Source organism: Lepisosteus oculatus, chromosome 29 (genome assembly GCF_040954835.1).
Source record: "Lepisosteus oculatus isolate fLepOcu1 chromosome 29, fLepOcu1.hap2, whole genome shotgun sequence".
NCBI classification, from domain to species: domain Eukaryota; kingdom Metazoa; phylum Chordata; class Actinopteri; order Semionotiformes; family Lepisosteidae; genus Lepisosteus; species Lepisosteus oculatus.
The window spans coordinates 5,036,672-5,057,145 of record NC_090724.1 but is presented as its reverse complement, the minus strand read 5'-3'; the positions used below and the strand labels follow the sequence as shown (position 1 = coordinate 5,057,145).

General features: G+C 43.9%; 3 protein-coding genes across 3 annotated transcripts; all 3 read left to right on the top strand.

Annotated features, from left to right (window-relative positions):
• Positions 1 to 1,303: 1,303 nt before the first annotated feature.
• On the top strand, positions 1,304 to 7,984 carry pnhd (pinhead). The gene is made up of 6 exons (XM_069185874.1): positions 1,304 to 1,508; positions 2,274 to 2,431; positions 2,945 to 3,227; positions 3,847 to 4,028; positions 4,892 to 4,950; positions 6,481 to 7,984. The coding sequence occupies exons 1-6, from the start codon at positions 1,304 to 1,306 to the stop codon at positions 6,629 to 6,631; spliced, it is 1,038 nt and encodes a 345-aa protein (XP_069041975.1). The 3' UTR covers positions 6,632 to 7,984.
• Positions 7,985 to 11,477: 3,493 nt separating this feature from the next.
• On the top strand, positions 11,478 to 15,644 carry admp (anti-dorsalizing morphogenic protein). The gene is made up of 5 exons (XM_006639979.3): positions 11,478 to 11,775; positions 12,319 to 12,455; positions 13,356 to 13,478; positions 14,153 to 14,348; positions 14,596 to 15,644. Exons 1-5 carry the CDS (start codon positions 11,478 to 11,480, stop codon positions 15,003 to 15,005), a joined length of 1,164 nt encoding a protein of 387 aa, XP_006640042.2. The 3' UTR covers positions 15,006 to 15,644.
• Positions 15,645 to 17,855: 2,211 nt separating this feature from the next.
• LOC107079638 (immunoglobulin lambda-1 light chain-like) lies at positions 17,856 to 20,164 on the top strand. Its single transcript, XM_015365312.2, has 3 exons — positions 17,856 to 17,987; positions 18,310 to 18,646; positions 19,679 to 20,164. Exons 1-3 carry the CDS (start codon positions 17,933 to 17,935, stop codon positions 19,998 to 20,000), a joined length of 714 nt encoding a protein of 237 aa, XP_015220798.2. The 5' UTR covers positions 17,856 to 17,932; the 3' UTR covers positions 20,001 to 20,164.
• Positions 20,165 to 20,474: the final 310 nt, after the last annotated feature.

Below are 20,474 nucleotides of genomic sequence, written 5' to 3'. Positions count from 1 at the left end.
ATTACAAATCAAAATGAGTTGCAAACTAATTTAGTAATAAAATACCTCTACTATCTTTCACAGTGAAACTTTTTTTTCAGTGCAGTGTTGCAAAAGCTTTATTCATGAACTGTTAAGCAGAATGCAGTCTGGAGTCTAGGGGGAGCAGCCATTTGGTGGCATGTTGATCAGGCTAGGGGGTGGGGTATTTAAGCTCCAGACCCATGCTGATTCTGCTTACTTGGGCCTGAACTGTTTTTGTTTCAAGTCGAGGTGCTAAACACCTTCTCCCCGAGACGAAAGATGATTGATGCCTTTGACCCCCTTCAGATCACCCCTGCTTAAGAGCCCAAAACTGCTTAAAGCAGTTAATTAAGATCAAGTGGGCCTGGTCAGCACACACATCCAGTGAGATCTCTAAACAACAAGAGCTGAGGTGAAAGCCTAATGCTCTGAAGACTCTCTTTGAAGTTCTTTCCACTTTAAATACTGTGCCACAGGCACTCTGCCGGGACTATTTGATTAGCTCTCTTGCCCCACAACACTTTGGTGTTTATCAGCCTTGCCCAGTGACAGGCAAGCATATATATATCTTTGGTTCCTTGGAGGACACCATTCTGGATCGTGGCAGAATCTAGCCAGCAGTCTGACTGCAGGAGCTTTGCAATGGATGTGCTGTCAACAAGCCTGTTGGTCACTCTCTGCTTCTTGTGTCCTGCCAGTAAGTACCATGTGCTTTTGTGCTTCTGCTATTTTGAGATATGCTGCCAAAAAAGTTAGTAACTGCAAACATACTACATCGTAGGTGTCAACACAGCAAGAAAAGGCTGTCATTATACCTAAGAAAATAGGAAAAGATTATTATCTAAAGCTGCAGTACATAGTGATACAGAAGTAAAATGCGCACTGTATTCTTCATACCTTGCTATAAAGAATCCAATTCCAAAATTATGGAATTAACTTCAGAATTTGGAGTTCTTTTTACAGCTTTTATTTGTTAATCTAATCTGTTCAACTATGAGCTGTGCTTTATGTCATCGGTAACGGAAACCACTTGAAACTTGTATGACACAAAGCCGAAAGGGAAAAGCAGATTAAATGTTTGTGACAATGTGTCACTTTTCATTTCCTTTAGCATTTAGTGTTACCGATCAGAGAAGTGTAGAGAATCAGGTAGGTAATTACAGACAGTGGTGGTGAAATTTGCAGGTGCTTTTGATTTGCATGCCCTGAAATTGGTGTAAGAAATCTAAACAACAGAAGAATCACAAGAATCCCAAGTCTAGTAACTCAGATTCCCATTAGCCTACAAACAGCTGCATCGATGCAAAACAACTGCAGCAATACAACCTTACAGCTGGCCAGAAAGTGCTGTGATGTTCTTAATCCATTTTTTGAGACCACTTACCAGTTTCTCTCTTCATGTGCTTCAGTCACTGGAGTCTTCGGCAGGCATGTGGGCCAGAGAAACCTGTTCACAGAGAGAGGCTGCTGTCGGAGGCAAAGTCACTTCATTTACGTTGGCCAGGGTGAGTAACTCAGCTTCACAGCAACAGTAAGAGCTGTGCAATTATCTGAGGCTTTCTTAATGGAGCACGTCTTTACCACTGATTCACTGTAGGGTCTTCAGTACATCTACTTTGTTCCCAAGCTATTGTGGGGAAAACATTTGAATGCATTTTGCAGAATGTGCTGCCAGCAATCTGCCCCTTTTGCTTTTGTATTCCTGCTTCCTGTGGTCCTGTATTGGATAAAGTGGTCAGGAACTGGACGGGGGTATGCCGATTTTCCACATTATCACAGCCACCTTGATGTACTCCTGCTCGAACAAGAATTTTGGTTGTTAAAATGATGAGAGGCTCTCAGGACTTGGAATTGTTTTAGCCAACTTTAAGGATATGTTTCTATTTTTAATAAATGTTACTTGAATAAATATTATTTTTTTCCAGTCGAGCACATTGCAGAATGTATACAAGATGTTTAATTTGGCTGGCCTTGTTTTGAGATTTTAATATTTCTGTTTAATAGGAACTAGTAATAGGTTTATTCCATGCTGAAAAGAGAAGACAGAAAACACCACGTTTCAGCTGTGGAGTCTTCTTCGGCACCCGAAACGTTTTCTTTCTTCTCTTTTCAGCATGGAATAAGCCTATTACTTGTTCCTTTGCAGCCTACGAACGCTGACCTGGACCACTTTCTGTTTAATGTGCTGTTGAGCTAAATTCCTGAGGTGAATGACGACGTCTTGTACAAAATATAATTTGCTTTCTGTTGGCCTACGCCGTTGTGCGCAGACGTCTCCGGCAGCCCGATCAGTGTGGACGTGGGGCTGTGCAGATCGCACTGCGGGGGGTACCAGGGCGCCTCGGGGTCGTATGGATCGGGAATTCCCGGATACTCCAAGCACACTTCACTGCTGGAATTCCTCAGGAGTAAAAAGGTAAAATGCTTGGCAAACCAAATCAATCGCCCCCTCCTTTTTTAGCCTCTAGGTGGAGCCATTCTGCAAGATTCGTATACAATTAAAATAATCGGTTCGCCGTTAGATGTTCAAATATGGAGATTTTGTTTTCTGGTTTATATTTTCAATCTTAACGTTTTTAAAGTCCATCTCTTGTCTCAAGCCCCACTGATTCGCATTCACCAACTGAGTTTAACTCTTCAACCAGAGGAGACTTTCTGCCTCGTTTGTTTTTATATTCGGCCCGTAGTCTAATGTAACACGGATAAAACTACGCGTCTGCCCTTCACGTAAGGAACCAACTGTGTTGTTTTCTTATGTCAATACGAGGGATAGCTTTTTTTCCTTAACGAGCAAGTCTTCAAGGTAGCTCGGGTGCTTTACCTTCCTGGGAGCCCAATGCAAAGCAAAGGAACTATCCCAGACAACAGCTGGTCCAGGTCGAAACATGAAAGATTGTGTCGGTCTCGGCTCCGGACCTGCGGTTGACGCCTTCGCCTTTTCCCTCGGTCGCAGCGCGAACGCCAGCCTTCCCCCGAGGCGCCGGAGCCAGCCGGGCTGGTGGCGTCCTGCTCCGCCGGCGCGGCGTGCGTCTCGGCCGGGGTGCGAGTGGAGCGGGTCCTGCTGTTCGACGGGGTGCGGGAGGTGGAGGTCACAGAGGAGTGTCACTGCGAGCCCAGCCCGCCGGAGTGCGTCCGCATGCCTGCGCTCAAGACCTACTTCTTCGAAACCCCGTACGAAACCGTCGTGGATGTGGGGAAGTGCTCCAAGCCTCCCGGGACTCCAGGTTTGTGCAGACCATCTCATAACGGACGTTTTTAGGATCAGGTGCGCAATGCGCGCAAGTTTCAAAAATGTACGAACGATCGTTTGTGCACCAATAAAGGGCATGAAAAGCTCTGCTAACCCACCCGTTTTGCGGAATAAATTGAGCCGTTTCACTGTTGAATACGAGAGTCTGTAGAAACTAGTTTGGTTTTGATGCAAGACTGCAGAGATTGGCAACAGCTTAAGGCACCATGTGTGAAGCCAATAACATTTCCATCAATAAAAGCAGCGCTACTGTGCCCTTTGGAATCTGGCTGAACGGCTCCGTACAAAATAAATAGGCAATAATGGCAACGTTAAGATTATGGGTCTCTTTTTGTAGAAAATAGTGTTTTTGTGCAGGCTTGGGAGGTGAGGTGGGATGCTATGTTATCATTCTGAATATGCTGGGGACAAAGTGTGGATCTCCTGTATCTGATGGAGCATATGTGACAGAGTGCTTCTCTGTGAATGCGAGATAGACCCCAGAGTCCAGCACATTCTAAACGTTTCAATGTGACAGTTGAGTAAAATCAAAGCCCAGACCTCGCACCCCACTCGTCTTGAACAGTGCATTCACCCAGCTGTTGCTTTGCCAGACGGAATCTCCTGTGTCCCGACCAAGTTCAGCTCAGCCTTGGTGGAGACGCCCAGTAAAATGGAGCTGATACAGACAGCGGCAGCCTGTGATCTCAGGGAGAACTGCTACAGGGTGTCCTACAAAGAGTATTACTATGAAGTCTTCTACAACTCCAATGGGGTCAAGGAAGAGAAACTTAAGGTGAGACGCAGCTCTTCGAGCAGAAACCAAGCATTTATACAAGTCCATGTTCATTTTCAGAATTGTACAATGCACCACTAAGCAGATATTTATGCACTGGCATAGTGGGGTTGTGCAGTTTTGAAGAAACCACTAGAATAAAGACACAGCAATTCTTACTTAACCTCAGTGAAGTATCTGCAGGAACCTCGCTGCCTTCTTTAGCTTATTCTGAACACATCACCCGAATGTAAAAAAATGGGAAGTGATAGATCTTTTGAGGGAGGGTTTTAAAATGAAAGTTTTCTTGATTCTTCGTGTTATTTTGGAAAAGCAGGCCCTGTGGCACCTCAGCAGTGCTCTCTGGCACAAAATAATAGCATGACACTTCCCAGAACACAAGACCCTGAAGAGAAGACATTGTTGCTGTGACTTGCATGTGGCATTCCTGTTACATTTAGTGCTTTATTTTAAATGCATCCTTAATCACTCTTGATTTTACACGCGGTCTTTGTTGTTACTCTGCGTTTGAGTTCCTTTTCATTAACTGGAAGACATTTCTTACAAGCAGCTATATGAAAACACAGTGATTGGAGTTTTTTTAAAAAAGGAAAAGGAATGTTTTTTATCAGATGTTTCATTAAGTGATTTAGGCACAAAATAAGTACGTTCTTGTAATTTGCAAAACTTTTGTCACACCTCACACCCTTGATAAAAGGTGTGAGGACTGAGTACACAAAAGGTCTCCTCAAGAGCTAAATCAACGCACTTAAAATGCTAACTAGTGGTCCCCCTGCCCAGGCTGTGGAGTCCAAGGGAGCCCCCTGCATATTCCCAGCCTGCTGTGAGCTGATTGTCCTCTTTATGTTGGTAATTTTCCGCAGGAAATTGATGTCGGCAGATGTTTAGGGAGCTGCACCTCAGGAAATCGTTGTCTGCTCAGGTAAGAACCACTGCCTCAGAGCCCCTTCAGCCTGGTTTTGTCTGGGGGGTGTGTGTGCGCGCGCGCGTGTGTGTGGGAAATTCTTCAGAGATTTTCTTTTTAGGAGGAGTCAGAGGTGAGCGAGGTCTTATTCAGTTAATGGTGAGCCAACTTGCCAGCTGCCACAGAGGGTGGCTTTAAAGTTTGGAACTGTATGGAAATGCGCACACAGACCGGCTGTTTTACAACACCTCTTTGAAAGACGCAGGCTTTCTTTCAGCATGCCATCCAGTGGGATCCCCACTTCCTGGAATAAAGAAAAGACCCGTTGTAAAACAGGAGCTTAGGAGGTGGAGTTTTTTTTCAATTGCATTTGTTTACACACCCAGCAGAAACCTTTGATGTATGAAACCAATTCTGCTGTTTTATTGAGGTTCATTTGCACGTCCCATCGTTTTTTTTCTGTGAATTGCTTGGTTGGTTCTGTCTTGTTTTTACTTGAAATGTTCACCTCCAAAATGAGCAACTAAAGGTTGGTTGCCTGGATCCCAGGTCACTACACATATTATTGATGAGCTGCTTAAAGATAGCGGAAATCCTGCTTGCTGGTCTTGACGTCCTCCTAATCTTCTCTTTGTGCGATGAGTAGAATTTCATTCTGCCGTAATACAATCTACACAATGCAAAGGACCGTGCGGGGGCTGAATTTAAGAGGCAGCAGAATAATGTTAAGAATCAGGCCCAACTTCTCCCTTTTCTCAGGGTTAGGCCACATAAACGAGGGTCTGGCTGAGATGAGTTTGTGTCAAATGTCACTTAGAATGATTTGTGTTAAAATGATTGATAAGTGTAGGTAAAGCTTGGTGATAAAGTGCAAACGGTTTAAAAATGGTGTGTAGTTGTACAGTGTTGTGTATTTGGGTAGGTACAGGTGAAACGTGTACCTAGTCCCTAATTCTCCTCATTTTTTCCCCCCTATTGATTCTTATACAAAAAGCCTCTTGGCATTAAGTTACATCTGCAGAGATTCCACTTTTCCGGTCCCTAATGTCTATATTTAGATTTTTCATATGGGGATCTATTCCCCTGTATACTTCATTGTTCTATAAGTCACAACTTACTGCTCCCATCACCTCTACATGTATTGGGGGCTCGCTGTACCTAAGTGAGCCAATTATTTGGGTGGCTCTGTGGCTCTGTGGCTAACGATCTGCACCTGTGGCTGGGAGGTTGCCGGTTTGTATCCCCGGCTGGCAGAGGAATCCTACTCCGTTGGGCCCCTGAGCAAGGCCCTTCACCCCAACTGCTCCAGGGGCGCTGTATAAAAGGCTGACCCTGCGCTCTGACCCCCAGCTTCTCTCCCTGTCTGTGTGTCTCATGGAGAGCAAGCTGGGGTCTGCAGAAAGAAATTGTATATGGCCGATAAAGTGATCTTAATCTTATTCATGGAAAGAGATCGAAATGCACTACTGCACAGCTGCACTGATGGATTCCCGTCTAGTGAATGCCGAGCATTCTAAAACACTGATTCCCTTTCCATTGGTCTTCCAGAGATTCGTCTCCCCAAGAGCAGTGCCGGGTGTGGGCGGAGCGCCCCGCTAGGTCCTGTGTACCCCGAGACTTCGACAGCCACGCTTTCCGCAGTCGGCATGGCCAAGTCCGCACCGTCCTGTCCATCACGTCCTGCGCGTGCCGGCCGTGAGTCCCGGCCCCCTCTGGAAGGCTGTGCCGGGCCGGTTCCCAGGCTCCGGAAAAGACGAAGAAGCTTCCCACCATGGGGTCTGGGGGCCGGTCTGGTTTGTCCGCCACAATCTTGCAGACCTTTTTTAATGTGGAGGTCCCGGGACATTATAAGGTGTTTGAAACGGGGCAGAGGCACATCAGCAGAACTGCGGAGAATCTCTTTCAGGAAGTCTGAGCACCACTGTCGCAACACCAGTCCCTCACAGTAAAGAGCATTGCAGTGACAGAGTTCCTTGTCTGGCCCGACCCTGTGATTCAGTCCACATCCAGTTTCCTCAACTACACATTTCCCAGACGTGCTTGTGATAGTGACATTGTGACCATTTGAAGGGGTTCTTTATGGACAGGAGTGAAAAAGACTCAGACATCTACATGCCGCCAGACTTGTTTATGAAAGAGCTCTGTAACCATTCAGGGGTGCAGTCGGAAATATTCAAGAGGGCAGTTCACGCGATTGGCCAATGCTTATCTATTTTTTCACAACTTTGGCAGTTATTTACAGCAAATAACTGTATTGGACTCCATCCTGTGCTAACAAATTAGCACAGGGCAGACTCCCAGGCGAACTGCAACAGCTAGGAAATGTGGTCTTGTGAAACACTCCCTTCGTTCTTCACACTAGTGCCTGGAATATCGCTTCCTCTGAATCAAGACGGGAGTACTTGCCAGGCGCCTGAAAACGATTCTTTTACGTCACCACAAGATGGCACTGTTATCTTCCCGATTCCTCGCGACGTTTAATTTACAAATCGCGTTATTTAATGCTGTCCGACTAGGGGGCAAATAAGAAGTCAGTACATATATTTTTTTATTTTTTAAACAACATTTTCGGATCACCGCCAGATTTTCAATAAAGCTCACTACAAAACACCGTGGAGTTAATGGATTATATCACCATTCTGATTACAACAAATGTATGTTGGGAGAAGTTAAATTGTGAGGGGAAGAGATGTGTGATCTTTTATTGGATATTAATTCAAGACATTGTGATTGAAAGCTGTAACTGTTGTCCAGGGAAATCTTAACTCTTATCCCAGTAGGATCTTAACATCTGTCTAGTGAGAGATAGCTATGTAAAAATACCACATTAGTTCTTGGTCCCGCTGTGTTCTAGAAATAAGAGTGTTGTTGTATAATATGTAAGATATGTATAAATAATTTTATTAATAAAATCTATCCGGAAGACAAACTTTTCAACGTGCACGTACAGTATGGTGGATCATGCTGGGGGATTCCTGTCCTCACAATATATTCTAACTGTTTCACTCAATAAAAAGGCCTTGAAGTGAATATGTTGAGTAGTTGTACTCTCCAGTGGGTGTTCAAGTAATTTGGCAACTGATAGATTAAGCCAATGATTGAAAATAGTAAATATCCTCACTTGGCCCATAGACAAACTCATCCCCAAGGGTGTCTTAGTTTCGCCACAAAGAGGCAGTGTACCAGCTACACTGCCAGTCTCACTTCCTATCAGACCGATAAGGGCAGCATTAACCTTAATAGGTACAGAATAAAAACACAGAGCAGGATAGCGAAGGCAGCCAACAAAATTCTCAGTGCACAATATCTGCATTAGATAAATAGTGCAGGACATCATAATCATAGATTATATAGGCCAGTATAATCGTTGGCAAAGAAGCTTCCCAACATGGGCTTTGGGAACAAGTCTGGTTCATCTGGCACGATCTCACAGATCTTTTTTTATCACGAGGTCCCAGGACTTTATAAGGTGTTTGAAATCAGAACTGTGGACAAAATCTCTTCCACCTGTTAAGTGAAGTTGAGCTCCTTCCTTCAGGACATTGATTTAATAATAATTGCTTACACTTATATAGCACTTTTCTGGACACTCCGCTCAAAGCTCTTTACAGGTAATGGGGACTCCCCTCCATCACCACCACTCTGCAGCCCCACCTGGATGATGCCCATTTAAACTGTGCATATTCAATAGAACTAATTTATCCTTTATCCCCACAGCAATTAACCTGCTTAATTTAGGCAATTTTAGATTTTACTTTATATATTTGTTTTTTCATCGTAGACTTGTGTCTTTTATTTGTATGGGGTTCTTGTTGTGTTAAATGTGTTGTGTACTGTGTCATGTCTTTTACCCTCCTGCTGAGCAAACTACCCATCTGGGACAATAAAGGAAGTAGGCCAGCATTAAAAATCGCATCAGTGAAATGTGCATCTTGGACTCTCGGAAGGGAACAAAGGATTTGATGAGATTGGGAAGAGTTTGGCAAAGACGGCAGCTGTTGTCACTGCTCAGTCCAGTAAGGGGGCAGGCCCTTTGTTAGGGTTCCTGCGTTGGAGTTTAACAATGTCACATCCAGTGGTCACCTCAGAATAAACAATGACCACAATGGGTGTGGAAATTTCCTAACATGCGTTAGATTGCGCTCCTGTTGACTTTGTGTAGATGGATTGCTTCTTCCTAGCAGCTGGGGATTCTGGACTATAAAGCCCTTACTTTTACATGACAGCAAAGGCAGGGACAGAACCAGAGATGAACACTAATCTGATGAGGAGGGATTCAAGAAGCAAATATAAGTATGTTGTAATCTAGACAACAGAAATGCAAATTAAAGGGGAGAGTGGGAGAACTGTCTGCTTAGCTCTGTAAGTAGATGTTTAGGAACTGTATCGGCATGCTGGAAGGTTTTAATTGTCCCTAAAATGCAGTGTAAAAAGCAGTGTCTACCACAGGCACAAGAGAATCACACAGTGTGTGTATTGTGTGTGTATGTTTGTTCAACACCAGTTTCTTATCAGTGCCAATGGTGCTGAATGTAAACAGTTTTAAGGCAGTTTTCTGCACGTTTCAAGAGCTGTATGTTCCTTTAGCATGTGATTGGGTGCTTAAATTAACGCTTCACAATACCCAAATTACAATGATCTAAATAGAGTGAAAAGTGGATTGATGACAAAGAATTATTGGGATTCTGAACTGCATCATTAACATACTGATTCTGATTTGATAATATTGTATGCCACCAATAAATAAAACCTATTTTTATTTGCTGCCATTCAATACATGCAATTCATATTCACCAAACTACCTCTTGATTCTGACTGATACCTCTCTTGGTGCTGTTTTACATCCTTATAATGACCACTTATTCCTGTTCTGTATATAATATTACTCTATATTACTTTAAATTGTACACACAAAATGTATTTCACATCTATTCATTAAAACTAAAACTGATTTGTTCTACAACAGTTGTGGTTTGACCTTTTTGGAGTTAAATATAGAAAAATAGTTTATAACCATATTCAACATTTTCTCAATAATAGCATGATTTCTTATAGTAATAGTAATAATTAAACATCTAAAACTGAAACCACATCTCTAAATTGTTACACTTGTCTTAAAACAGCGCTGCGGCTAAGGTGTTACTTTAAGCACAACTGTACTGCACTATATTTAAGGCAATCAGTCTAATCAGTAATAAATAATAACGCATTGTCTTTAACACATGTAACAAAGTTAATTAGAGAAGAACCTAAAATGACATTATTGTCGATAAAACAACATGCTGGTAGTAAACTTCCTCACGGGTGTGTTCAACACTTCAATATATAATGAGCGGCAATTATTGTCTGTTCACATGTGAGACCTCAGAATTTGAAATCGGAGACTACAAAGTGATTTGAAACTAGAAAATTTGAGTACAAAATACACTGTAGCACACATTTGTAATCTCAGGTATCGTTCTCCTTATATACGGATTAAAGAGTTTTACTGTAGATTGGCAGCTCTCGGTGTTGCGACTAGACATTTATTCGAGTAATTTGCGTTCCGAGTTTACAGGTTTTACAGATTATCGGGAGCGTTTCTGCTGGGAATTGAACAGAGCAGGTTTATAATAGGATTAGACAAGAGATTTATCGATCGGCTTTAAAAAAAAAACATGTAGGTGGCCGTACAATTATAAGGTGTATTATTCTTAATTTGTTCTTATCAAAACGGGTGGTAGACTATTTTTAATTGTAATACTTAAATTAACAAAGGGAAAACATAAAATGGACTCAGTACTAAATATCATTCTTAGGGACAACCCAATTTCCTCAACTTGTAGCCGTTAAATGCATTGAAATGCTTGGGTTTATAAAATAAGGTTACATTAACCACTGTCGCTTCGCTTAAGCCGTGTTTAACCAGGTGAGCAAAGTAGCTGGTGATTTTTATTAATACATTATGTACATCCTTAAAACGAAGGCCCATTATTTGTTTATCGAGGTAATTGGCGTTCCTGTAAGACATTGCCCTGCTGTTTGTCCAGTTAATGGATTCATTTAAAGGAAGTTAGCCACCCAGGGAGAGCAAACTCCCCACGCAGAGTTTCCAACAAAAGCGTTTTGCACATGAGGAAATGTATTTCGCCTTTTAACCCAAATTTCTGCGTATATCCGTAACGCTTGGTTATTTTTTCCTTATTTTTTAACGCATTATAAGAAAGTCAGGAGGTATTGAAGTAATTTACCCCGCCTTGATGTACAGGATACCCCCAATTGCTTATTGGCTGTCGGAGCGGGTTTCGCACCTTGTTAACACCGCAGTTAGCTTTTCTTTACATTTGCTGATAGTTGATTTACATTTGCGACTTAATGCCATCTTTTACAGCTGTTGTCCCAGGGCTTAGGGGCACCCAGGCAGAGCTCCACCACTTGATATAAAACAGTGTGGCACAGGAGGTCTTCAACCACTCCTAGCTCGGGACAGCTTCTGGAGAAACGTTTCTGAAAGCTTTTTGCGAATACCGCCGAGCAGGAGCGCCGTGCCCACGGAAAACACGAAGATGATCTCTGCGGTCCTCGTCCTGTGCGCTTTGGCGAGCGGGTGCTGGGGCAGGCCCACCCTCGGCTACTTGGACAACGGATTTGCTGAGGAGAACGACTCGGAGGAGGTGCGCTCGGAGGCGCTGAAGAGGCTCTTGGAGGTTTTTGGAATGGGAGACGCGCCGCACGCCCGAGGCCTTCACAAGCAGCCCCCCCAGTACATGCTGGACCTCTACAACACCATCGCGGACGCGGACGGCGTAACGAAATACCCCGACTTGCTCGAAGGAAACACGGTCCGCAGCTTCTTTGACAAACGTAAGAGCGCGCCATTCTTTGTTACATCCCTCTATGTAAGATGCAACGTACCTCAAAACCAAAGCAAAAATCTAATGGTGCTGTCTAATTAACTGCAACTGTCATTTTGCGACACGTACGCGCCAACCGGTTTCAGCCGTTGAGACCAATACAGTAATCGACAGCCAACTACAACCTAGTCCCCCGGGCAGCAAGAGAGAAGCAATTAAGGGGTTTTAAACTCGCAATTGAAAAGTTGTGGGTTAAAGTCCCAAGTGGAGTAGTGCTGTAATACACTTGTGTGAGGTATATTGCTTACATTGCTTCAGTACAAATTGCGCATCTGCAGAGGGGGGTACCTATTGTACTTTGCTTGGGACTAAATCGTCGGCCGAAGAAGTAACATTCATAGAGACACAACATACTATTCCGTAGTCATTCAGATAGGCGGCTAAAGGTGAAATGCGCAATAACACTTCATGTAAGAACGTTTCCAAGTGTTTTCTAACACATGCAATTGTATACTAACAATACACATTCTCTTTTCTCCTCCACCCAATGTAGTTCACAGCGAACAAATCCAGTTTATGTTCAGCTTGTCTACGGTCGCGAAGACAGAGAAGGTCCTGACGGCGGAACTTCACCTGTTCAAACTCCGACCACAGTCTTCCGTCGTATTCAGCAAACAGCACTTCTGTCAGGTACACTTTGTTTTTTATCCTCATATCAAAGCACGGACCGCGTACAGAGCCTAGCCCCGTGGGGTGGCTGGGCTGACGTTGGTTGCCGTTTTATAATATACCGGGTCTCTCATCTAATCCAGCTGTGTCATTTGTCTATTAGACGCTGTTTCTAGTATACGGCGCGCAGGTCTCAGGGCATGCAATTAATAATATTAATAAAGATGTCCCGTTTGGTCCACGGGAGGGTGTACATCGAAGAATTTCTTAAACCATTTTACACTACAGTACTAACTGTCGCCGTTTCTTTCCAGATGTTAAATTAGTGATGTTAATTATGTACTGGTAAAGTGCCGAAGGAAAATTGTTCGAAGAGTAAATGTATCTTTCATAAGATTGCAAAGTATCAATGTTGTCATCCAACAATGCATTATGCCTTAGTTTGTTAGATAATAGATTAAAAAAATAGATGACAGTATACTTTTATTTACCAACTTGTTTTTGCGGCTCTGGCAAGGGCATTATTGACACGTTGCGGAAAGCGATTTACAGTATCTAGAGGGAATCGCAGCACAGAAATGTTTTTTTTTTAATGACATCGCTTCCGGCGGGTCAGGACAGATAAGTTCAAAACGATTGCATTAATTTTAAAATATGTTAAATTTAACCGCGAACCGTTTTTAAAAATGATTGCAATTACAAAAGGACGTCGAGTCAGCTCAGAAATCATCACTTTCAACATAAACAAGTAAACCGTGGGATTATAGCAAATGTCCATTTATTTACGCCTGAATTTATGCAGGGAGAGAAAAACTGAAAGGAAAGAGCAAGTGATTTGCATCTTGGAGAAACACTGCGCTGAGGAGGAAGGTTGATTGTGTGTGCGGTGCTAATGAGGCCATGTGACCTTTTGTTTCCCAGGTGAGTGTCTACCAGCTCCTGGATAACAGCAAATTGAACATTTCCCAGAGCAGGAAGCTGCTGTCTTCAAGACTGCTTCCTGTCCACACCACTGGCTGGGAGGTCTTCTCCATCACACATGCAGTAAGTCCGCATTCCTCTGCCAGCAGGGCACACTCCGTCGTATTTAACAGAAACACTACAAATCTGTGATCCTGAAACATGCTTTGGAATGTGTGCATTGGTTCAGATCCCATCTGCAGAATGCAAGCATTGCTGGACAGCGGTCAGACAGAGCCTTTAATAAGTCAAAATCACCGTCAGGAATGATAGACACACACAAGGCCACTTTACCAGTGTTGTAAAACAAGTTTTAAAGGCCCAAAGAGATGTTTTATACAAATTCTGAACTGAATGCACATCGATAACAGCACAGAACTGTTGCATTGCCCTGACGCAGTAGAAACTCAGCTGACAGAAGTATGATATGACTACAAAGCATGTTTGCAGCTACAAATGTGTCAACTATCCCCACCCCCTATAATTAATTAGATTAATTGATTGTTAATTACTTCTCGGTTGATTTCACTGTGTGTGTATCTTGCTATGCCTTGGACCACTGCAAGCTTCAAAGATCTATGGTGGCTAAGCTGTTTGCAGCTATAGGAATGGCAACACATCCTATATATATACATATATCCTGTCGTGCCTGTAGGAAATAACCATGAAGGGTCTGATCCAGGGCTGTAGGGGTCTTGCCATATGGGGACACAATTCAGCTCCATGTCTAATTCTGTCTCTGCTCCTCGCCGCTGCAGGTTCGGTCCTGGATGGCCGAAGAAGGCAGTAACCTGGAGTTGATGGTGGTGGTCCGAACTCTGGGGGGCAGCCAGATGGACGCGAAGCTGGTGCGCTTCGCCTCGGGCCGGAGCCACCACCAGAGCAAGCAGCCCATGCTGGTCCTGTTCACCGACGACGGCAAGCGGGAGGCATCCCTGGAGCACACTCTGCAAGGTGCCTATTCTGCAGCATCTGCAGGAGCAAAACACTGGGGCTCCTCTCTCCCTACGTAGTTAGATTTCCTTGCATCAAGACTTTAAGAACCATATTTGACCAATTATTCATTTTTGGATTGATGCATGTTTTGTTTTTCCATTGGGAGCTCTCATAGTGTAATGCCCGGTTTAAAAGCTGATCTTTAAAATGAAATGGGAGCTACATCCTTCTGCTTCCTCCTCACCAACGCTTCCTTTCCTTCCAGATCTCGATAAGGACTCGGCTCTCCCCAGCGTGCCCCATGTGCAGAGTCCCGCCGGTGCCCGCAGTGCCCGCTCCCTGGGCGATGAAGACAGCCTGGCCTGCAAGCGCCAGCCCCTGTACGTGGACTTTGAGGAGATCGGCTGGTCCAACTGGATTGTCTCCCCCCGGGGCTACAACGCCTACCACTGCAAAGGGTCCTGCCCCTTCCCGCTGGGCCAGAACATGCGCCCCACCAACCACGCCACTGTGCAGTCCATCATCAACGCCCTCAAGCTCACCAAGGGGGTCAACACTCCCTGCTGCGTGCCCGACAAGCTCTTCTCCATCAACTTGCTGTACTTCGACGACGACGAGAATGTGGTGCTCAAGCAGTACGACAACATGGTTGCTGGGAGCTGTGGGTGTCATTAGATGAGGTGTTTGGTACCCACTGATACTGACAAACATCGGAAAGCCTGACCCCACGAGGAAGGCAATGATGAACTCCACCTTCAGCCTGAGGCACGATGACATTTCTTACTGGCATGTAGGGAGATAACCTGACTGACTGTGCTCTGGGTTGGCACAGTGGCCCTAGGGTGAGCGTTGCTGCTGTGCAGTGCAGTGTTCTCCTGTGTTCGTGTGGGCTTCCCCTGGGTGCTATGATTTCCAGTCCAGCGACATACTGGTCAGTTAATTAGGTTATGGGAAAATTGGCCCTGCTGTCTGTGTCTGCTGTGCAATGGACAGGCGTCCTGCCGAGGGTGCCCTGCACCTGTTGCTGGTGTAACGGATCTTTGGGTTTCCGCCCTTGCCCCTCCTGCCCTGCCAGTTCGTCCCTCGCTGCCTGGGCTCGAACCCGGGTCTCCGGCGTCACGCAACGGGGAACTTGCCGGCTGAGCTAAAGGAGACCTCCCTCAGCCTGGGCGGCTGAGATCCCTGTTATACGCAGGGGCGTATTTGTTACACTTGCTGGGATAATCTCCAGCTCTCCTGCAACCCTGAATTGTATTAAGTGCTTAGAAAATAGATGCTTGGACGGTATTGTCTCGTATAGAAATTCATCCATGCTACATATTAATTTCACTGCTACTGCACCAAAAACTAGCTTAGCAGTTCTTTATCAGTTACGCATTTCAGAAAGACTTTATTACACTTCTGTCAGCATTGGTACTTGTGCCATCAAGTGCCATAGATCTCTTCTCTATGTTTAAGAGCATTGCATGCTGTCATAGCATGCTGAACATAGCTGAACCTAGCTGATACAAAGTTTTACCCCAAGCATGGCTTTTATATATTGTATGTGTCACGTACTGTATATTGTCTGTTCCACAAACAGCAGGAATGTGGATTGTAGGTGTTAGAAATACTCACTTATAATGTGCAGGCAGGGGTATTAGATGACCATTATTCGATAAACAAATCTGGCCATCAATGGAAGGAATACACTAGATTGAAATGCATGAGACTATCCATCTGGACTTTATGAATCCTGCATTTTGGTTCCCTCTCACTTGCTGTGCTAAAATGGGGCTAAAATAGATTAAGGGACACAAGTGCTTGTTCCCTGGGGGGATGTAAGATGTGTAAATAGCTATAAATATTTAATATATGAGTAATTCTTAAAAATCCTGTAAATGTGTACATTTGTAAATATAACACCTGCATATGAAAGAGGAAAGGAATGTCCTATTAAAGTAAATCAAACTGATGTGCTTGGTCCTTCTTTCCTGCTGTTGCTGGAGGTCTGAGTGGGGAGCTGCATCAGTGTGCAACTGAAGGTTAACTCCAAGCTAAAAAGGCCTTTAAGCATGAAATTAACCTCCATATATCTTCACAAATTTATTACGTTAGCATTTTTAAATGCATAATTATTCTTCTGCATCGCAAAACTAATGGAGTCCTTGTAAAAACCAATGGGATTTGTATCAACGCCCCCATTCTCCTCCCTCTTAAAGGATTTGGGGTTGTTTTGGTCTTCAGACACCTTTTTGTTTTCTTCCGAGGCCTGGCAGCCCCAGGAACCACCGGTCCTCGACTCGCAGCCTCCTCTTGTCCTCTCGCTCACAGAGGGAGGCCGGGGTTCTCTCTTGAGAGCATCGAAAAGCTGAACCCAATCTCTCACTTCCCCTCTCACACCCCCCCCCCCCCACTCTCGCCATCTGCTCCACGTTATTTTTATCGTTCCAGCGTGACTGGCTGCCCATCTTCTATGAACGTTTCATGAGGTGGGTCTCAGGAACGATTAATAATGGCTCTCCGCCTGCTCTGCGCTTCACCGGGTGCAGTCCCCAGGGGCGAGAAGGGAGATCCCCCCCCCTCCCCAGGGGCTGCAGCTGCAGGGCCCTCTCCCGCACCTGTGGAGCACCCGTCTGCAGGGCGCTCGGCTATCCCAGGATCCCTCAGTGCACTGACGAAACATGCCCGGCTAGTTTTGGTCAGCCCCTGCCTGCTGTATCTCTCTCACTGCTCCCGGCAATGACTCTGATCGAATTGCATTGATCCCTACTCCATCCCTACCGTTGAATAGCTGTGGTTTAGGGAACCCTATAATCACCCAACCCTTCTGACAGTCAGACAGCTTGCTTCTGCTTGTCCTAGTAGAGCTCAAAATGTATTTCGGTACTAGGAAAATCATCTCTAGCGGACAGTATATGGCAATATGAAACACTGGCTCGGAGAGTTGAAGAAAAACAAGTTTGGGTGTAAAACCCAAGATTTCAGAGATGTGTTTCACTTTAAGGACTAATTTTAGCTTTTTTGAAGCTATTTTTCAGCTTTATTACAATATTGTTGGAATTTCTGGACTGTGGATGATTATGATATTTGCAAGAATACCCCACGTGTAAATATATTAAATAGTCATTTTACTAAGAGTTACTGTTGCAAAGAATAGATTCTAGACCCGGGATTATTTAAATACTTGTGGCACTTAATTGTACAAACATCTGTATTTAATATGTAAGTATGTATGTATTTAAGTTAAATTAAGCGATAAAAAGGAGGTTTTCGCTGTTCTCAATTTTAATTAGACGTATAACACACAGTACGAGTTCAAGTGTATTATGTTTTTAATATTTGCTACTTTGTATGTCTAAGTTATCTCTCCCACCAGAGTTGTTCGGTGCTCGGTCCAATTTTTTGTGTTAAGTATTACCTAGAGATATTTGAATAATTCAGTTAGAGCTCTGTGAAAGGACCCAAATACGGTTAACTGAAGCTCAAAATGCAAATTATTTCCGTTGGACCTCAATGAATAAATCGTTCTCAGTGTCCTCTGCCGCTTTGCTTTCTGACTCGAGTGCCTAACCTGTTAAAGCAGAAGACGTTTGAGTTTTTTTTGTTTCAGAAAACCTACAATGACCATGTTCTTGCTCTGCCTGTTCGTAAACTGCGTCTTGATTCAGATACCATGTGAGTTTGACGTTGTTTCGTATTTATTCTACCTGATAAAAAAAATGCAGATTTCATCGCCGTCGTTGTTTCTTTGTAGCGGAAACAGATCCTGTGATCGGGGGTGTCAGGTTGTCAATCGGGTGTCCATTGATAGACAAAATCAAAATTAGTGAGCGTTTTCAGTGCGTCTCCGTCTCTCGGGGACACCCAACAGACGTTTTAATTGCTAACTCCGAGGAGGACAGTAATTACACAGGAACCTCGTTCCCGAAATTATTTGTCTTTGCTTTGCAATTAAACAACTGAAATACCCTTTTTCCCCTTTTTTTTTGTCTTACAGATGTGTTGTGTCAAACAGTCCTGACCCAGACGAACTCGGTCACAGCGCAACCAGGAGAAACGGCAAGAATGAGCTGCGATATAGGACAAGGGAAGGACAGCAAGGTGTTAGGGTTCTACAAACAGGCAGTTGGGGGTGTCCCCCAACTTGTCCTGTACCACTATCACAGCTGGGGCTCTCCTAGATATGGTCCGAACTTCTCGTCCGACCGGTTTTCCGCCAACAAGAACAGCGCAGGAACCGTCTACGAGCTGATCATTTCCAGAACACAGCCGAGCGACGGGGCCGTGTACTACTGCGGGAAATGGGTTAACGCAGAGAGCAGATTTGTAACACAGTGATTCCGCCCGTGACAAAAACCCACGGCACAGCCGCGCAGCCCTCAGGCTCAATCGGGTAACAAGCGCCCGCGCAACAACCCTCTGGAAATAACGCTCCAGCCCTCAAACTCGACAGCTCTCTACAAGAGACACATTTTAATTAAAGAAAAAAAAATAATGGAAACAAAGCTGACTTTAAAAAAAAGGCGAAGCAAAAACTAGCGAACGAAACATTTGCATCAGCACATTCTGGGGATTACTTTATTCAATGTAAGACCATAATATATCTGATAAATGTCAATGTGACATCAGGCTTTTAGATTCGTTTTGATTGTTATTTTACTGTTTGTTTTCATGAATGCGTTGTTTGACAGTGGTATTAGTGATCTAGCGTTGAGGGGCTGATGTACCGGATCGCGGTGTTGCGTTTACGCCCAAACTGGTTTAAATTGGATAAGAAAATCGATACGAAAACTACAAATACATTTGTATACAATACAATACAAAAACAATAACGCTGCAAAATTGCATATAATTGATCTGTAGTGAGAAAATGGGTCTTTTTGAATTGGAACAACGACAGATTAAGTTTAAGCAAACTTAAAAAAAACTAGCATTGTCTTTTGTTAGTTTTAATGTTTCTTGGAAAAAAACAAAGTATAAAGCTTTTTTATACTCAGTCATGGTAATTGTCCTAAATTTGCATTTATTAGACTATGCGTTTATTGTATAAATGTCTGTCATCGTTTATTAAAGTTTTCAGTTCGTTATGTTCCGTCTGTCGGTGTGGAGCTAAGAGAATTTACTATTTAGTAACTGTGGAAGGGCCAGTGGAAGAAATGTAGCTGTATCAGTTGTAGTTTAAAGAGTTTTAAACATTTAATAGTTTTTAAAGCTGAATACTACAAAATTAAGTACAAATTCTGTACAACTAAGGCATCTTTAAAAATATATCTGATTTGAACTAATATGAATCTAATTATTACTAACAATAAATATATTATTTTATTTATCCAGATTACATACTGTAGTCTAAATCTTCAGTTTTGAAATCCTCCTCATCCCAAGAAGTCACCTGTCCCGGCGGAAGAGCTGGACAAAGGGAAGGCCACGTTGGTGTGTCTGGCCAATAAGCTGTCCGTGGGGCTCGCTGACGTCATCTGGACAGCCAATGGGAGCCCGGTGAGCGGCGGGATCCTGACCAGCCCCGCCTCCCCGCAGGCTGACGGCACCTTCAGCCTGAGCAGCCTGCTGGAGCAGCGATCGCCTGTTCTCCTGCACGGTCTCTCAGCAGATTCAAACCAGACAAACACTACAGCAGCAGCCGCTGTACGAGGACAACATTTTTCTTTGGCTCCTGATTTGATGTGAAAGTGTTGGGTTTTTCTTCCTGGTTAGTATGAATTTCTTATATGGACTATTTTTCTTTATAATTATGAGGTTGAAACTGCCTACTGATGACTGACCTGAAGTTGGTTGCTTTGCAATTGCTTCCTGTTGCTTGCTTTTGCTATTAAAATCGTTTTTAGAGATGAGCATTACTTAACTCCTTAGTAGACCAAAAACAACCTAACTCTAGAATTCCCCCCCAGACACAGAGTAAGGCTTAAGAACACGTTTGTGAGTACAACACCTCCCAGACCTACACTAGAACAATCTTTTGGAAGAAATATTGTCTTCACACCTGCAGTATATGTACTTAACTGAAATACACTTGGACGCAAGGCGGGATGCACCCTGGATAGGACACAGATGCAGAGCACATACAGACACAAACATGCACACACACACACCAGGGCCAATTTTCTCAGGAAGACAATTACCCTACCAGAGTGTCTTTGGACC

Bases quoted from the DNA above. Each gene is read 5' to 3' on its own strand.
- LOC107079638 (XM_015365312.2), top strand. From the start codon at position 17,933: ATGACCATGTTCTTGCTCTGCCTGTTCGTAAACTGCGTCTTGATTCAG. The intron at 17,988-18,309 runs GTGAGTTTGACG...TTTGTCTTACAG, and splicing joins CGTCTTGATTCAGATACCAT to ATGTGTTGTGTCAAACAGTC. The intron at 18,647-19,678 runs GTGATTCCGCCC...TCTTCAGTTTTG, and splicing joins GAGAGCAGATTTGTAACACA to AAATCCTCCTCATCCCAAGA.
- pnhd (XM_069185874.1), top strand. From the start codon at position 1,304: ATGCAAAACAACTGCAGCAATACAACCTTACAGCTGGCCAGAAAGTGC. The intron at 1,509-2,273 runs GTGAGTAACTCA...CGTTGTGCGCAG, and splicing joins CTTCATTTACGTTGGCCAGG to ACGTCTCCGGCAGCCCGATC. The intron at 3,228-3,846 runs GTTTGTGCAGAC...TTGCTTTGCCAG, and splicing joins CAAGCCTCCCGGGACTCCAG to ACGGAATCTCCTGTGTCCCG.
- admp (XM_006639979.3), top strand. From the start codon at position 11,478: ATGATCTCTGCGGTCCTCGTCCTGTGCGCTTTGGCGAGCGGGTGCTGG. The intron at 11,776-12,318 runs GTAAGAGCGCGC...CACCCAATGTAG, and splicing joins CCGCAGCTTCTTTGACAAAC to TTCACAGCGAACAAATCCAG. The intron at 13,479-14,152 runs GTAAGTCCGCAT...TCGCCGCTGCAG, and splicing joins TCTTCTCCATCACACATGCA to GTTCGGTCCTGGATGGCCGA.